The sequence below is a fragment of the Panthera tigris genome, chromosome F3 (genome assembly GCF_018350195.1).
Source record: "Panthera tigris isolate Pti1 chromosome F3, P.tigris_Pti1_mat1.1, whole genome shotgun sequence".
Lineage (NCBI taxonomy): Eukaryota > Metazoa > Chordata > Mammalia > Carnivora > Felidae > Panthera > Panthera tigris.
The window spans coordinates 44,063,735-44,077,550 of NC_056678.1; the positions used below are offsets into that span (position 1 = coordinate 44,063,735).

The 13,816-nt window shown below is 55.3% G+C and overlaps 1 protein-coding gene and 1 long non-coding RNA gene across 4 annotated transcripts in view; one reads left to right on the plus strand and one right to left on the minus strand.

Annotated features, from left to right (window-relative positions):
• Window positions 1–1,284: 1,284 nt before the first annotated feature.
• LOC107180052 lies at window positions 1,285–2,887 on the minus strand. Its single transcript, XR_001510794.1, has 3 exons — window positions 2,852–2,887; window positions 1,401–1,573; window positions 1,285–1,319 (listed from the first exon to the last, which is right to left on the minus strand). It is a non-coding gene; the product is annotated as an uncharacterized LOC107180052 (long non-coding RNA).
• A 1,336-nt stretch (window positions 2,888–4,223) lies between these two features.
• Window positions 4,224–13,816, plus strand: part of MFSD4A (major facilitator superfamily domain containing 4A) — a 28,526-nt gene continuing 18,933 nt past the window's right edge. For all 3 annotated transcript variants that reach the window (XM_042976356.1, XM_042976357.1, XM_042976355.1), the window contains exon 1: window positions 4,224–4,501. In XM_042976356.1, coding sequence (XP_042832290.1) covers window positions 4,272–4,501 — 230 coding nt within the window. In that variant the 5' untranslated portion in view covers window positions 4,224–4,271. The remainder of the gene's footprint in view (window positions 4,502–13,816) is intronic.

The following is a 13,816-nucleotide window of genomic DNA, read 5'->3' on the forward strand; positions in this document are numbered from 1 at the left end:
ATGTTTACTTATTTATTTTGAGAGAGAGAGAGAGAGAGAGCACGTGAGTGGAGCAGAGAGAGGGAGAGAGAGAGAGAGAGAGAGAGAGAGAGAGAGAGAGAATCCCAAGCAGGCTGGCTGCACACTGCCAGAGCAGAGTCCAGTTCGGGGCTTGATCCCACAAACACGAGATCATGACCTGAGCCGAGATCAAGAGTCGCACGCTTAACCAACCGAGACACCCAGGGGCCCCTAAGGTTTTCATTCCTAACAGAAACAGTAACAAAGACAAAATACAATCGCGATTCTGTGCACTAAGGAATTTGGGCAGCTCCCGCGTACGTGAAAGGAAGGTAGTGAGAGTACGTGGCTTTTATTTCACTCTCTGTTATATCATCTTGTTTGCTTTCTCCCTGAATGTTTCCCGGATGTAGATCACTGTTGATGGTCCAAAATATACAATTGATTTATTGTTTATCAACTTCAAGGACTAAGTGGGAGTCACTGTAGGGCAAACATCTCTCACCACAGAGCCAGTCCTGGCAACTCAGTGACGAACAAACCCCGTGGCCCTTGCCTTGGAGGAGAGGCGGTAGACAGGTGATCAGCAATGATGTAGTTTGGGGCCCTAGGAAGGTCAGGGAAAGCTTTCCAGAGGAGGCGACCCTTGAGGCAAAGAAATAGATTTCAGTCAGCAAGAGCCTGAGGACCCTTCACTCCTACAGATCTTTTCTGCCAATGCAGTCAGTTTTTCCGTTCTTTAGCGTCTCAAACTGCTTTCCAGAGCTAGTGAGGAACAGGGATAATTTCCTTCCAATTTACAAGGAGGGAAATCAGACAGTGGCTAAGGGACCATCCAAGGTTTTTCTGTAAAATTTAAGAGTGACCACAGGGTGCCCAGCTAGGGTTAGATACTTGAATACTCAACACGGGAAATATAGGACAGCCTCTGCCCTTGGGGAACTTGTTATCGCTGGGAGATAAGATATGTAAATGAAAAGCCAAAAATAATTGTTAAAGGCAACGTGCAAATAACTCAGTTCCCCAGCTGTTTATCCAGGACTCGCTATCTGAAAGGCATTCAGTGAGGCACCTGGGCGGAGGTGGGGAGAGTCAAAAATATAGGTAAATATGTCCCAGGCCCTTAAGAACTCACCGTTTCGGGGCGCCTGGGTGGCGCAGTCGGCTAAGCGTCCGACTTCAGCCAGGTCACGATCTCGCGGTCCGTGAGTTCGAGCCCCGCATCGGGCTCTGGGCTGATGGCTCGGAGCCTGGAGCCTGTTTCCGATTCTGTGTCTCCCTCTCTCTCTGCCCCTCCCCCGTTCATGCTCTGTCTCTCTCTGTCCCAAAAATAAATAAAAAACGTTGAAAAAAATTAAAAAAAAAAAAAAAATAAAAAAAAAAAAAAAAAAAGAACTCACCGTTTCACTGGCTGCAAGGGAGGCAGGGTGACAGGAAGAGGAACCTAGCAATCCACGGATACAGCTGTGAAGACTGTAGGGGCAAGAAGTCAATCAGGGGCTGGCTAGAATTTAGGGGTTGGATAGAATTTGTCCAGAAAACGTTCCCGAAGGAGGTGGACAGCGTGATGATACTGGAAAACAGGAGACAGAGAAGAAAAAGAAGAGAGAAGAAGAAAAATCTCTTCACACACCCATCCTTCCACATTTAGTTCAGTAAGGAAGCCCTCCCCGGGCAAAATGGGATACGGCCCCAGGCTCTCGAAGCATCCCCATTACAGAGCCCCGTTGCTTCACCTGTTTCCCTGCCTGCTAGTCCCAGCTCCAGGGCTCTGTCCGCAAGAAAGAAAGAGAGGGACGCCCGGGTGGCTCAGCCGGTGAAGTGTCAGATTCTTGGTTTCAGCTCAGGTCATGATCTCACTGTGCATTTTGTGGGATGATGCTGAGCCCCAAGTTGGCACAGAGCCTGCTTGGGATTCCCTCTCTTCCTCTCTATCTGCTTCTCCCCTGTGTGCTCTCTCTCTCTCTCCCTCAAAATAAATAATAAACTTTAAAAAATAAAAAAAAAAAAGAAAGAAAGGGCGAAATAAAGGAAGGAAGGAAGGCTCGACTCTAAGGGGGTTGGGTATTCACAGTAAAGTGCCTCACTTTGTTTTTGTTTACTTATTTTTACTTTCCACTATTTTGTCCAACTGTAACTTACAGTAAAAGACACAAATCATAAGCATGCGTATGTTTGTACAAGAATGAATATTTACATATGTTTATAGCTGTGTAACCACCACCCGGATCAAGCTATAGAATGCCTCTAGCACCCCAGACACTATGGGCTGCCTCACGGTACACTGTACCAGGGTCACGGCTACTGTGGCTAGAGGAGCTGCCCCAGTAGGGTGATAGATCTGGGGAGTACCATCTATAGAAATTATGAAAGAATTTTAGGTGTTTGGGCTGGAGAAGCCAAGTGCTGGGACGAGGTGGTGTGTGTGTGAAGGGCTAACATGCGCAGAGCAATTAGACTTGTCCTGTGGGTGGCGGTGGGGAGTCACCGGGAGGGGCATTTCAGTTCGGCATGAAACCCTTCCTAACTGGAGCTGACCCACGTTGGAAGCAGACCCACAGGAGATGATAGGTAAGGTCCTCAACAGTAAGAGGTATCAGCCAAGAACAGGACTGACGAGCATTTAGCAGCAACTATGGGGAGAGGATGGGGGACTCAATTTGGAGATTGTTCTTTCCAACTCGGAGCTTCTGTGGTTCTGGAATTCTGTGAAAATGGCAGAGAGGACCCAACCAAATGCTTGTGGTTATGATTCATTTTTTTTTTTCCTAGAGGAGAACTTTTTACTGAACCACAAATACTGTGTAGACCCTCCATTATCACTACTGAATAAATAACTCTTACTACCTACCAACCCACTGAGCCAGAAAGGCCCTGGGGCTCTGCTCCCATGTGTTCAGAGGAGAGGAGGGATGGTGCCTCTGTGAGATGAAGCCAGCCCTGCAAGAAAAGTGGATTGCCCCCTCTTCATGCCAGGTTGTCAGGAGAGCACTCCCTCCCCGCCCCGCCAACCTCCTCAGCCCTTTCAGCTCTGGTCCCCCTGGAGGGCCAAGTGGGCATGATGTCGTGGTTCCTGCCACTACCAGCAGAGGTGACACTCTGGACCTTACTGCTCCGCCTCCGGGGGCCAGTGCAGGAACCCTGGCTCCCTCAGAAGCAGGACCACACAGGACTCGCCAGTTCTATAGCCACCTGGGGGGAGGGACAGCCTGTGTCAGCCCAGCCGCAGGCGCCTCCAAGGACTACTGGTCTGGAGGGTGACACCTCTCACCCCACTCCCCCATCCGTTTTTTTCCAGCAAAAAAAGGAATTCTCCCCCAGGACCCTTTTTACCCCTGGAGGATTACTTCCCAACTCCTCTTGGGACTCCTCCAGATCGCTGCCCACCCCGCCCCCCACTAGGAAGAAGGCGAGAAGTGGAGTTTGGAGAGAACACCCTCATCTTCCTCCTTCCTGCACCTGCCCAGCGCGCAGAGATGCGGCCGGGGAAGACCAGCTCTCAGGCGGAGCTTAGGGTGCAGATCGGATAGTTCCAAGGTTTTCTGTCTAAAATGCTTATCCTCTCGAGGGTCCAATGAAAGCCATGAATACTCTCCCAAAGGAAAAAAAAAATGTATGTAGGAGATTTTATCTTCTATTCTGGGGGCCGATGGGGGCGCTGTCAGACCCTTGAAGTGCATCTGTGAAGCACCTAGGTGTAGGGGGGCGCTGTGCTCGGGGGGTGGGGGTGGGGGGGTCCTCCACCGCAAAGCCCAGGCCAGGTTGGGGGTGCGGGGTGGGGGTGGGGATTGTAGCTCCCCAAGCCTAGGCGAAGCGCTGGAAGGTCCCGCTCTCCAGCCTCTCCGAGCGTCCGGGACGTCTCTCGGGCTCAGTTTGCCCAGCTCTGCAATGGGCGCGCGGGCCCCTCCGCCCCCGCGGGGCTGTGCACGGACGCGGGTGGGACGGACAGCTGGAGAGGGGGTGGGGGCGAAGCGCTGCAGGCGGTCGGTCTCCTGCAGCCGGGGAGGGTGAGCGTGCGTTCGGGAAGCAGGGGGAGGCCGGCGCCCGGCCGCGCGCGAGGAGGGCGCGGGCCCCGACGCGGTGCCAGGCGGCCGCAGAGGCGCCCCCGCTGCTCCCCGGGCCCGAGGGCGGGGCCCCTCGCCGGGCCGCCCCTCCCCGCCCCTCCCTCCCGGCCGCCGGCCTCCCCTGCCCGGCCGGCCCTCCCGCGGGCGGCGCGGCACTCGGGCACCGGCGCGCGGAGCCAGCAGCCGCCGAGCCCGCCAGCCGGGGCCATGGGCTGCGACGGCCGCGTGTCGGGGCTGCTCCGCCGCAACCTGCAGCCCACGCTCACCTACTGGAGCGTCTTCTTCAGCTTCGGCCTGTGCATCGCCTTCCTGGGGCCCACGCTGCTGGACCTGCGCTGCCAGACGCACAGCTCGCTGCCCCAGATCTCCTGGGTCTTCTTCTCGCAGCAGCTCTGCCTCCTGCTGGGCAGCGCCCTCGGGGGCGTCTTCAAGAGGACGTGAGTGCCGGGCCCGCGCGGGAGCCCCGCAGCCCCCAGCCCCCAGCCCCCGCCGCTCCTCCGCACGGCCGCGCCGACCCTTCCCTTCCCTTCCTTTCCCTTCCTTCCTCTCCTTCCCTTGCATCCCTTCCCTTCCCGCCGCCCGCGTCCCTGCCCCCGCGGGGCTGGGGCCGCGGGGCGCCCTCGCCTTCTGGCAGCGCGGCGACCACCTCTCCCAGCGCCGCCAGCCGCGCCCCGCCTTAGCTGGACTGCCTCCCTCCCCCACCCTGGCTCTCCCCGGAAAAGTCTCTCCAGAGACTGAAGGTGACTTCTGGATTATTTATTTGCCTTCGCTCACCCGCTCCCCCACCCACGCGCCACGGGCCGAGGGGTGATGGAACCGGGGGCGGTGGGACGGCGTCTCCCTCCCGCACCGCGGGTCTCAGGTTTGTCAATAGCCCCTGCTGCCGGGGGCGGAATTGGAAGTGAGGTGGAAGGAGAGTGGGAGTGTCACCTCAGGGGCCGTGCCAGGTGCCAGGGCTGGCTGCGGCTTGACAGAGCGCCCTGGGGCGGGCTCCACTCAGACCATCAGCTCCGGTTCAGCTGACACACGCTGTCCCTTCCCCCCCCCCCCCCCCCCGGGGCTGCGGGGCTGCTGGGTCCTGTGTGTCCCTGCTTCAGAGGGAGTCAGGGTTCCTGCATCGGCCCCCGGAGGCCAAGCCCTTCTGCCTGGGAGACGCTCAGCACCAAATTACTAGGGCCACGTAGGGGAGGGGTGGGCTGTCCCACGCACAGCTTGGGTAAGTTGACCCTCCAACTCTGGGGCCAGGGTCCCCCTCCACTTCTCCCACGCCATGTTACTCTTCCTTGGCCTCTGCTCGGGACTCGGCCTGCCATGGCCGCAAAAGATGCCCCCTTTGGATACCATCGCAAAGCCTCCTTCTCCCCCGGGCTTACGTTGGACAGGGCCGCCCCCGCGGAGCCCTCCGGAAAGGCAGCAGGATTGCTCGCCTAGAGCAGCTGGGAAAACAGACCCAAAAGCAGGGGATAGATGGCTTGCAAACCGGAGGCTGCTGGAGATTTCCCTGGTTCTGGTTCCTGGCTGGGTGGTTTTCTGGGCTGCATGGACTCAAGCAAGCGGAAGGCCCAGGAACAAAACCCTGGGTTGGGCTATCCCAGAGAAACGGGGGTAGGGGGCATGCCCAGCCAGGTGCTCTCACCCCGGGCTCGCTCCTAGAGGTATCCCTGAGCTGATGGAGAGAACACAGGCGTCATACAGACAGATCCCACTTTAGGACGCCCAACTGACAAAACATTCCCAATTAGGGAGTGATTATCCCCGTTATCAAATTCTTTTGTAAACGGAAGAATTCTCTTGAGAGGCAAGTCTCGTGGACGCTGGTTTTTCTTTGGGCTTTGTGCAAGGTTGGATGCATGGGGGCATGGGGGATTCCGCAAATCTTAAGAGAAAGCTCAGGACGCTTCTTGATTCTGCCTAGAGGTTTAATTAGAAATCTATCAGGGTGTTTTTCTGTTTTCTCTCCTTCCTTTAAAAGCGTGTTTTGCCTTACAAAAGCTCCCTTACCTGGCACTTTTTAGGAACATGTGTAGCGCAAAGAACAGGAAGGGGAATGGGAGTAATTTGAAAGGGCAGGTTGGCGGGCCAGGTTCGGTGAAAACAACAGAAACAGACACACACACACCCAAAGGGGCCATCTCTTCCTTGCTTGCTGTGCACCTCCCTCGGGGCTCCTTACTCAACAAGGAGCTCTGAGCGGGCAGTGGAAAGGGTCGTGGGGCAGGAAACCGGCTCACAGAGAAGAAAAATAATGCTAATAATAAAACTAACTTCGGAGAGCTCTTTCTCAATGCCAGGCACTGTTCTTAGCTCCTCACCGTTCGTAGCAACTCATTTAAACTTCACGACAACCCTACAGAGTAGTACTGTTGTTTCTATTTTGTGCCTAAGGAAGCTGAGGCACAGAGAGGTTAAGAAACTTGCCCCGAGGGCCCCTGGGTGGCTCAGTCGGTTGAGCGTCCCACTCCGGATTTCGGCTCAGGTCATGATCGCTCCGGTTCATGGACTTGAGCCCCGCATCGGGCTCCGTGCTGACTGTGCGGAGCCTGCTTAGGATTCTGTCTCCCTCTCTCTCTGCCCCTCCTCTCCTCCTCTCTCTCTCAAAATAAATAAATAAACATTTTAAAAAATTAAAAAAAAAAAGAAACTTGCCCCAGGTCGCATCATATAGCTATTGAGTCAGGTTTTGAACCCAGGCATTTGTCTCTGGAACCAGATACCCGGGAAATGGCTCTTGCTTTCTGAGTAGTCCTCTCGAACTGCGTAGGGTACAAGTTATACCCTGTCCTCACCAGGCAAAGGCATGGGGCTGAGTATTCCTGAGCTGACACCTCTGGGAAGGAGGGATCTGAAGGGTCAGGTGGAGGGCCTGAGTCCTATCAGTTCAGGCTCACATTTAAGTCCTGGACCTCAGTCCTCCCAGCCCCCAAACAAAATGTCATAAAGAACCCTTTCCTTTGGCTAGGAGTGAAGTGGACTTCAGGAGGAATGCAGGATTTGTCACAGGGGTGGCCTGTGTATAAAGGAAAGTGACAACCTAGCTAGGTCTGGACGACTCATCACAATCCCCCATTTCTCAAAACAGAACCGCCAGTAGCCCTAAAAGCGGCCACTAAAGCTTGATTGCTTGGGGCCTGACCACAAATTCAAATGCTAATACCCCCCCCCACCCCCCACCCCCCACCCCCACACCAAGTGCTTTTCAGCTTAAGTGATTACCCGTGAGTGCAGTGTGGCCAGGCTGGTACTTGTGAGGGGGATGGGGGTTGGTTTAACAAATGGCAAGAGCCAGCCGGTACAGACAGACACACGGGAGAGGTGAGGGGCTCGGGACAGCCCAAGTCCTGCCTGCTGCTGGGCCCAGACTGAGGACCAGGGCTGAAGAGAGTTTCTGGATGCCTCCGTGGGGGCATGCATTGGAGGGTCTGCGTGTGGACAGCCTCGGGCGTTAGAGCGGGACCGGACAGGACAGCACAGGAGCTCCCTGCTCAGGATCGGTTACCGCCCCCCCACCCCCACCCCCGGCCCCACCCCCAGCTTCTAGCACAGACAGATCTTGAGGGAAGCTACCATGTGCAGGCCAAGAGGGAGATGGGTACAATTAGAGTCAGAAGAATCTGGACTAGACCTTCCTTAGAAATATCTTGCGTATAGAGAGCAGGGAACCATTCAGAGAAGAGAAAACTCCAAAGCCACCTGGTTGGCAGGGTGTACAGGTATGTGCTTTGTCAGACAGGAAGGAGAAAGGGGTATTTAGATAAAAGGTTAGGGTTTTTGTTTTCTTGGTTTCTTGGGGACCTGTCTAACCACCCTGGGCAGTTTGGGAGACCCCTTTATCTCAAAGGCATCAGGGTAGATAAATGGCTTTCAGACCTTCCCCAGCCTTCTCCCAGCCTCACCTTGGCCTCTGCCCTGCATGCACCCTCTTAATTGAAGGCTTGGGCTCTTCCCCTCTACCCTATTCACTGCCTCCTTCTCTACCTATCATTTTACCCAAATACCTGCAAGTCCTGCCCTGCCCAAGACCCAGCTCTGACTCCCTCCTGCCCATTGCATGAAACCTAGTCTTTCCTGCAAGGTTTCCCAGGCCACCATCAGCCCTGCTTCCCCAAGATGTTGGCCCCCTGAAGTTTCTGGAACACAGTACAAAAGCCAGTGTCTTCCCTTGAGCTGGGCCCCTGGTCGGTCTCCCGTCTAAAAAGCCTCTGCCTCTCCCTCCAGCAGTTTGTCTCCCTTTCAGCACGCAGAAAACCTGGGCTGAAAGCCTACTTGGGGTCTGGCCCCAGACACCGTTCTTGCTTTAAAAACTCATCTCAGTGTGGGAATTACCATAAGACCCAGCAATGCCACTCTTAGGTATATTAAGACCTGTCAACACAAAACCTTGTACGGGAATGTTTATAGCAGCATTATCCAGTTTTTAAAAAGATTTTATTTATTTTTGAGAGAAATAGAGTGCCAGCTGGGAAGGGGCAGAGAGAGAAGGAGACTCAGAATCTGAAGCAGGCTCCAGGCTCTGAGCTGTCAGCACAGAGCCCGTCACGGGGCTTGAACCCACGAATTGCGAGATCATGACTTGAGCTGAAGGTAGAGGCTTACTTGACTGAGCCACGCAGGCGCCCCAAGCAGCATTATTCATAATGGCCAAAAAGTGGAAGCAAACCAAATGTTCATCGATGGATGGATGGACAAATGAAATGTGGTTCACCCGTACAGTGGAGTAGTATTCAGCCAGAAAAAGGAATGAGGTCCTGATAGATGCTACAACATAGAGGAACTTCGAAAACGTCATGCTAAGTGCAAGGAGCCAGGTACAAAAGACCACAGGCTGTATGGTTCCATTTGCATGAGAGTCCGGAATGGGAAAACCTATAGATACAGAAGGTAGGGCAGTAGGTTTCTAGGATGCGGAGAGGAATGGGGAGTGGCTGCCGATGGGTATAGGGTTTCTCTCTGGGTATAGGGGTGAGGGGGGGATGCTCTAAATTTAGGTTCTGGTGACGGGTTCCCAGCTCTGAACATACTAAAAACCACTGAATTATACACTTTGAACAAATGAGTTTTATGGTATGTAAATTATACCTCATTTTTTTTAAGATTTTTATTTTTTTAAGTAATCTCTATACCCAACGTGGGGCCCGAACCCACAACCCCGAGATCGAGAGTCGCACGCTCCACTGCCCCTATCTCAATTTTTTAAATGAAAACAAAATCTCAAAACTCATCCCACCCCTTCATTCACTTGTCCAACAAGCATCTTTCGAGCCAAACCCCGGTTTAGGGGAGAATACGATAGACAAGGTCCCTGCTCTCAAGGAGCTTGTGCTCTGGAGGACCGTTGTAGTGAAATGAAGGAAACAAAGCAGGACGAGGATGGAGAGTAAATAGTGTTGGGGGGGGGGTTACTTTCACCAGGTGGTCAGGGAAAGCTCCTCTGAGGAGGGGACAGTGGAGCGGACATGTCAATGACAGGAGAGAGCCATGCGTGCAAAGAGCTGCAGGGGAGGGGTTCCAGGCGGACAGAGCCGCTAGACCATCCTTGCAAGGCCAGCACCCCAGCGCACCAGGCAGGTCGTCACACACAGGGTGTACCCCCCCACCTGAGTCTAATAGGGCCTGAGCCCTGCCTTGGGCTGGGATCTCCCCAAAGGCAGTCTTTCTTGTTCCTCCCTCTGGGTGTCCCCAGCCTTAACACAGGGCCCTGACCAAGCTGGGGTGTCAGTATGGGAGCGGCCAGTTAGAGGGGAGCCACGAGAAGGCAAAAGTTGCCCCTTCCCTCTTGGCCGGCTCAAACTGTTCTCCAGCCTGCCCTAGCTCCCAGGGTGTGGCCTTGACTCCTGGTTTCTTGTCCCAGACCCCGACTCCTCTCTTGGAGGCTGCCGGCTCCTTTTGGGCTGGAGAGAGGCTCAGGCTGCCGCTGCCGCTTCCTGGGTTCTGGGCACTTCTCTTCCCTGGTCCCTCCAGGAAGATTATCAGGGTGGACAGGGGGACGCCCTGAGGCAAGAGTGTGAGAATGTCAGTGCCCATGCTGGAGTCACTCCCATGGAGGTGGCATGGAGCGGTCGTCAGCAGCATTTTTACCCACCCCTGGGACGTGGAGGGCAGGACGGGCTGGCTGGCATCTTACTGTTTACGCCCTTCCTCTGGTTTGGAGCCAGGCAGCACCCCCTCCTCTTATCACAGAACCAGGAGGGCCAGAGCCGCCACTCCTGGCAACGCCAGGTCAAGGTGATCACGTGTGCCCTCTGGGTAAAGCAGAGCACCTGGGCTGACAGGGTCAGCAGCGTGTTCAAGGTCACACAGCAAACTGGTGGGGCGGGCACCTCCCGCAGAGCCACCGCCAGGCTGGGGGAGGACCTGCTCTCTCTCCCCCGTTTCACCTGCCACTTGGAGCTGTCAATGAGTAACTTGGACATTTCTCAGGCTTCCTGAGGAAGGGTTCCCTCGACGGTCTAAGCTGTTCCTACATCTCCCCAGGCCTTGGGGGATTGCCCCCCCCCCCCTGCTTTAACTGGCCTGAATTAACCTCTGAGTTCGAGATCAGGGGAGGGAAGATCAATAACACGATGCTGGCTTTAGCCTGGAATGGGAGTCCAAAAACTGGATCCTGACTCTCTTCCCCTGTCTGGGCCTGGCTCCCGATCTATACAGTGAGGGGTAGGATTCTTAGGTCCTTGCTGCCGCTCCAGCAGTTCCCGCACCAGCCTCCCAGGGTCACCCCAGAGGGCACTGCAGTGGGAACAGAGAATCCAGGAGCTGGCACCCATCTCTGCCGAGCGGACTTCCCTGGGCCTGGCTGCTGGCAGGGAGGGGGGTGAGCACCGAGGAGGGGGACTGCCAGTGGCCAGGGCCAAATCCCAGCGAGTGAGCCAAGGACTGTAGCATCACACTGACTCCGCACGGCAGCCTCAGGAGACAGAGCTTACTGGCCCCATTTTATCATGGAGAAAACTGAGGCTCTAAGGAGCGATGTGTCAGTGCCTCGTCCGGAGCCGCCTGCTGGGAAGTGACAGAGGTAGGTCTAGGACCCGTCTTCTTTTCAATTTTCTTTTCCTTTTTTAAAAATCTTTTAAAAATGTTTAGTTTTGAAGGGGAGAGAGACAGAGTACAAGCAGGGGAGGGGCAGAGAGAGAGAGGGGGACACAGAATCCGAGGCAGGCTCCAGGCTCTGAGCTGTCAGCACGGAGCCCGATGCGGGGCTCGAACTCAAGAGCCGTGAGATCACGACCTGATCCGGAGTCGGACGCTCGACCGACTGAGCCACCCAGGTGCCCCCTTTCCTAAAAATTTTCTATTGAAGTATAGTTAACATACATATTATATGGTTCCAAGTGTACAACACAGTGATTTGACATTTGTCTACACGAGGACCAGTCTGACTACAAATCCCACTACATCCGTGCTGCCAAAGCTGTTTTGACATTATTATTCCATAATTTTGAAATTACCCACATTCCTAGAAGGGGCCTTTGACTAAACCATTAAGTGACCAAGCCAATTAGTACATTTCAGTCTGGCTCTGGGGTGTATCTGGGATTTCTTTTCTCTTGGCAGCAATATTCCAATCTAAAGAAATTTGTTCAGGCTGGGTTTTGGAATGCCCAGGCACAGCCCTGCTGGAGAGACTGGGGAGGGCAGGCAGCCCGGGATTGAAACACAGGCTTTCTTGTGCTACGGCTGCTTCCGCTTACTGGGGACACGTCTCCATTTCCCAGTGCCCGGGAACCGCAGGCCCGGTATGGGCTTAGCCCTCTGCAGCCCCGGCTGGTAGGCGGCAGGTTCAGATCATGGCTCAGGGGCTGGTAGCAGATGCAGGAAGGGGCCTCCCCCGGCCAATGTTCCTCCAGCCTCTCCTTTCTGTTTTCTCCTTATCCTTTCCTGCCCGTCGCTGGGCCTGGGAACAAAAATCCCTCCCCCCACCCCTGCCATGGGCATCAAGTGTCCTTCTCAGAAATGACGAGGTGAGAGGGTACAATAGGGGAGGGGAGAGGCCTAGACGGGCAGCCCGCCATGACCCCAGCCCTCCACATCGCCCTCCCATCTCCCCAGCCTCCTGCTGCTCCACTGGCATCCGGGCCCTACTTGAGTCTTCGTCTCTTGCCTCTGTCCCTCGGTCTCTGTCTCTGACTCTGTCTGAGTGTCACCCCGTACAACTCCCACGTCAGCCTCCCAAGTCTCCAGGCCGTCCTGTGTGGGGTCACAAGACGAGCTTCCTCAAGCACGTTTCTCATTGGACCAGCAACATCCAGCAGCCCCGGAGGGCGCACCTTCTCAGGGCCGAGCAAGGTGCCAGGCATGGGGGCCTCTGCACTAACGGCTGCAGCGGATGCCTTGGGAGGCCGGCAGTGGGGCCAGCGGTTATAACACGAAGGGTTTGGAGCTGCCATGACACCAGCAGAGGGACCCCTGGGGGCTCATGTTCCGGTGAACAGCTGTTCCCCCATTGCCTCTAAGCCTGCCAAACGAGGCTCTGCTGACTCTGGCCCCTGCTCTCTTCTGGCCGCCCCTCTCCCCAGCCCTGCTGAGTCTGTGGCCCAGCACCAGCCCTTTTACACACACGCGCAAGCTCTGTCTCTGTCTCTGCCGCTGTCTCTCTCTCTCTCTCTCTCCTCCATGGAAAAGCAGCATGGCATAGGGGTTATCAAGATGATCTGGGTTTGAGTCCAGACTGTCAGCGGCTTTTGCAGTCTTTCTCTGCCTCAGTTTACTGGGGGGTCAAAGAGGCACAACTGCAAAGCCTACCCGCGGGCACTGTCGTGTGCACCAAATGTCTCGGGCACCGTAAGCACGTTAGTTGTCATTTTCTTGTCTCGCAGCCTTCCTTCCCTCTCAGTTTCCCGATCCTGGGACTTTGCTACAGGGCTGATCATTAACCACGTTCGTCTAGGTTTCTCAGGGCAATAATGATAATGTGTTCATTCTTTAAGAGAGTGTGTGCCCTTGACGTGGGACCTCCATGCGTTACCGTAAAGTGGTGAGTGAGGTGGTGGAAAGGGCAAGCCATCCCGTGTGCCAGCTCAATGGGGAGAATATCTGAAGGGGAGACAGGGGACCCTCTTGCCATCCCTGAAGTGAGGCCAGCCAGGATGAGGCTGGCTCCATGCCCAACATGGGGCTTGAACTCCCAACCCTGAGATCCTTGTGCAGGCAGAGGAAAGGGAAAGAGAGAGAGAGAGCGCGCGCTATAATGAGAAGCTTGCTGTGTTCATCACCTGTGGAGAAGTGGGCATCGCCTCTGTGCTGGGCACCGGGGAGGAAAGGGAGATTCGGAGGCCACATTGCAGGAGGCGGAAATGCATGAACCTCAGTGAGCAGTCCAGGCTGTCAGCACCAGGGACCTGCAGAGCAGGGTGGGGGAGGATGCCAGAGGGAACAGGATGGTGGAGGGAACCCGGGAGAGACCTCAACGGGCCTCCCCACAGCACAGCCCTCCCTGTCCTCCTCCTAGTGGCCGAGGTGAAGGGAGTCCCTTCTCCCTGCTCACGCAGGGTTGGGATCAGGCAGGGATCGTGATCAGTTATCTGCCCAGCAGATCAGCCCGGAAACAAGAAAAGAGAAAATAACTGATGCTATCAGCAGAGCCCTTCTGATAAAGGATTTAATCAAAGATGGGCCAGAAGGAGAAGCTGAGGGCCCCGGGGGTCAGAGGCAAGCACTTCTGGTGAAGGACACAGCCCGAGGGCTCTCCTGGGGGCCCCCTTCTTTTCCTTAATGTGCTGGAAACTCACATATATCTTCTGGCCACACACCCCTCCTCC